The sequence below is a fragment of the Chenopodium quinoa genome, unplaced genomic scaffold (genome assembly GCF_001683475.1).
Source record: "Chenopodium quinoa cultivar QQ74 unplaced genomic scaffold, ASM168347v1, whole genome shotgun sequence".
In the NCBI taxonomy this organism is placed as follows: domain Eukaryota; kingdom Viridiplantae; phylum Streptophyta; class Magnoliopsida; order Caryophyllales; family Amaranthaceae; genus Chenopodium; species Chenopodium quinoa.
Genome location: NW_018743197.1, coordinates 5,488,779 through 5,492,775, shown reverse-complemented (window position 1 = coordinate 5,492,775; position 3,997 = coordinate 5,488,779). Strand labels below are relative to the sequence as shown.

At 29.1% G+C, this 3,997-nt stretch overlaps 1 protein-coding gene across 1 annotated transcript; it reads right to left on the bottom strand.

Moving 5' to 3' along the window:
- Positions 1 to 1,650: 1,650 nt before the first annotated feature.
- On the bottom strand, positions 1,651 to 3,289 carry LOC110733175 (protein FAR1-RELATED SEQUENCE 5-like). Its single transcript, XM_021913188.1, has 3 exons — positions 3,254 to 3,289; positions 2,183 to 2,969; positions 1,651 to 1,694 (listed from the first exon to the last, which is right to left on the bottom strand). The coding sequence occupies exons 1-3, from the start codon at positions 3,287 to 3,289 to the stop codon at positions 1,651 to 1,653; spliced, it is 867 nt and encodes a 288-aa protein (XP_021768880.1).
- Positions 3,290 to 3,997: the final 708 nt, after the last annotated feature.

The window sequence follows — 3,997 nt, the reverse complement described above, 5'->3', positions numbered from 1 at the left end:
AGTTAGTAACTTCAAGGAAATAATAAAACAATAACTAAATCAAATTAAATAAAATAAGGTTGATTTTGGGACCAAACCCTCAAACGATTCTACCTTTCACGCCTTGGCTTAAGGACAGAACCTCGAGTAAAATATGGACTCCTTTGAGTGCTTGAAGAAGGAATTTTGAAGTGAAAAGGGTAGGCTAGTGTTTAGGTTAATAGCATAGAAGAGAGAAAATAAGAATCATAAAATTCTGGTTGCCCCGTACATCAGAAATGAGGGGGTATTTATAGGGAAATGTGCTGAGGGAGCACACGGAACCCTAAAATAATAAAAACCCTAAAAAAGTATCCCGTGACACGGTCAGACTGTACCGTGACACGGTTAGACAGTACCGTCAGACGGTACACTTTCCCGTGACACGGTCAGTTTTTGAGTGACTCGGGAAATTTTCTGAAAACAGAATGAAAAACGCGTTAAGGGTTTACGCGGAAAGGACACGGAAATTCCCGTGTCATGGCAGACCTCCCGTGTCACGGGAAGTCCCACCGTCAGACGGGAGGGTTCCCGTGACACGCTCAGGCTGTACTGTGACACGGTCAGTTCTAGTCCATTTTTTCGTCTAAATTCATTTTTAACCCTAATTTCTTTCGGCTTTTTAAGTGCCGGTTGATAATTTCGGGCTTTTTTCTGACTTTTATTATTCGGGCTAAAATAATAATATAAAATACAATGTTTGGGCTAAAAATAAATAAAATAATAAAATAAAAGGGTTTGGGTTTAAAATTAATTAACAAGCTTGGGCTAAAATTAAAACTATGCTTTTACCAAACACCAAAACTGATCCATAGACCTTTCAAAAATAAGAATTTAATAAAATACGATTTTTTAAGCACTCTCGGGATGAAATACTAAACCCGACTAATAGTGGCGGTGAAAGGTTATTTATCATTGGGTTTGGTTTTGGGGAGACATTTTTAGGTGTCTACAACTGAGGTTATAATTTTTTCTGTTAAATTACAGATTAATTATTGTTGTTCATACATAACTCTTCTCTATTTAAAGCCTGTTCTAAATCAAATTTTTTCTATTAAAAGAGTTATATTAATATATACATTGTTTCTGTAAAAGGTGCAGTTTTGTAACAATAAGTTATATTTTTCTTCATCTAATCAAGAGTTCTAAGATAATGGCTGATTTCTACACAAATAAAGAAAAATGCACTATTACTTTCAAAACAATTCATCGCCTTAGTATGGTAAATATATTTTACATTAAGTTTTAAATTTATAAATTTGTTTTGTGTTTTAGTAAAAACTTAATAATTTCATTTTATTTTTTTTTAATTTCAGCCACTTCCTGCAGAATGGAATATCTTCTAAAATTCAGGCATCATGTAAGAGTCTATGCTGGGAATAATGGCAGAGAAGATAGATTTTGGGAAGTAAGAGTCATAAGCATACCACAAGATACAGGGTATGGTGGTATGTTGGTTGATCGTGAATGGGAAAACTTCGTAGCTACTAACAACATAGTTCCTGGAGACAAACTTGATATTTACCATGATCATGATACCATTTACATTAGAATTTTTAATGCTGATGGTACTGAAAAGCTTCCTAATGAAGCAGAAAATGGTAGCAATGTTTAAGTTTTTTAATATTAAGATTATGTTTGTAATAAATCTGATTTTATATCAGAAATAATAATATCTGTATCAGATATTAAACTATGATTTTCAGTAATAATAATATTTTTATCTGATTATAATATGTTGTTCATTGTAAATTATCTTCAGGAATTAGATTACTTTTGTCATTTATTAGATTTATTTAGTCATGAATTAAATTCTGTATGTCAGGTATTAAAATATTTTAATCAGGAATTAATTTGAATATTTCAGGAATTTGATTGTATATTTCAGGAAAAAAATTGTTTGAATAAGAAATTAGATTGAATATATCGGGAATAATATTATCTTTTTCATGTATTAAATTTTTTTGACCAGGTATTACTTTATTTAGACCAGGAATAAGATTATCTAGGACATGTATTATACTATTTAAGTCAGCTGTTGCATTTCTATGTCAGGTAATTATTTATGTTAGTAATTAAAATATTTAGCTCAGGAATAAAGATATTTTTATTTTATGCTAAATAGGCAAGTAATAAATTTTAAAATAACAAAGTATGTACGTACCTGATTCATTCTCATCCCATATCCTTGATTTAGCAAGCTTGGTCCAACGTTTCAGAATGTATCTCTCTGGTATAGAATGTATGTTGTACATTTTCATTATCTTGATAATGTGAAAGCACAGCAATCCAGTCTCTGTGAAACACATACAAGAACACATAAATTCATTGTTTTGACAGTGATATATGACTTGATAGGTGTGCATATAATCTTCATCAAGAAAAACATCAAATAATTTGATGTATTGCATTGAAGTTGGCTTTTCCTTTGCATATGCTCCTAGGCTGGTCTCAAATTCCAACTTAAAATCCTTGTATAAGTTCAGAGTATAAACTTCAGCAACATGTTTTAAGATTTTTGTTTTTATTTTTGGTTTCTCAGTAGTACATCTGAAGTTGTCACTCTTTTCAGTGCTTCTCACAGTAGCTTCAAATATATGGAAGAACTCCAAAAGTTTAGTGGTTCTGTTAGCCTTAAATGAAATTGCTCTGTTTATTACTTCTACTCTTTGAGATGAAAGGATTCCCGCAGAGAAAATATCCTTGCTCAAAGCAGTGCACCATTTTTCTCGTAGCCCGAACAACCTATCAAACCACTCTTTTTTTTCTAATCCATATTTTTTAACCATCTTGTTCCAGACATCTTCGAATTCTGATTCTAAATCACACCCACTTAAGCACTTGTGAAACATATTCTTGAATTCAGGGTTGTTTTTTAAAGTTCCAAAATGTGATACAAAATTCTTTTGCAAATGCCATAGACATAGCCTATGTCTTGAATTTGGATAAACCTGCAACAATCAAATAATTTCATTTTATAGTCAGATATTAGATAAATAATGGAAGAAATTAATAAAATTTTGTCAGGAATTAAAGAGTCAATGTTAGATATTATATAACTCAAGTCAGTTATTAATCTATTTTTGTCAGGCATAACAATTTACTGTTCAGGAATTAAAGTGTTTTAATCACATATTAAACAAATAATGTCAATTATGTATTTATTTTCTTCAACAATTATAGAACAATTTGTTATATTTTTATCAGTGTTTAGATTATATTTATCAGGAATTACATGATATTCATTAGGAATTAGCAAAGTTATAGTCATTATCTAGACAACATAAATCAAATAATTTCATTATATAGTCAGTTATTAGATATATAATGGCAGTAATTAATAAATTTTTTTTAGGTATTAAAGAGTCAAAGTTAGATATTATATAACTCTCGTCAGTTATTAACCTATTTTTGTCAGGCATAACAATTTATTAGTCAGGAATTAAAGTGGTTTAGTCAGATATTAGATAAAATAAATCAAGTATTGTAGTCGTTTCTTTAGGGAAAACATTTTTTAATACAGAAATTAGTACATTTTGTTCATAAATTAGATAACTTATAAACAAATAATGTCAATTATATATTTATTTTCTTCAACAATTATAGAACAATTTGATTTATTTTAATCAGTTTTTAGAAAATATTTATCAGGAATTACATTATATTCATTAGGAATTAGCAAAGTTATAGTCATTACTTAGACAACATAAATCAAATAATTTCATTATATAGTCAGATATTAGATATATAATGGCAGTAATAAATAAATTTTTGTCAGGCATAACAATTTATTAGTCAGGAAATACAATTCTTTAATCAGATATTAGATAAACTAAATCAAGTATTGTAGAATTTTCTTCAGTGAAAACATTTTTAATACAGAAATTAGCACATTTTATTCATATATTAGACAACTTATATCAAGCAAAAATTTACTAGTGTTTGATTTTACTTAGAGTTGCTTTCAGTACTTTGTGAT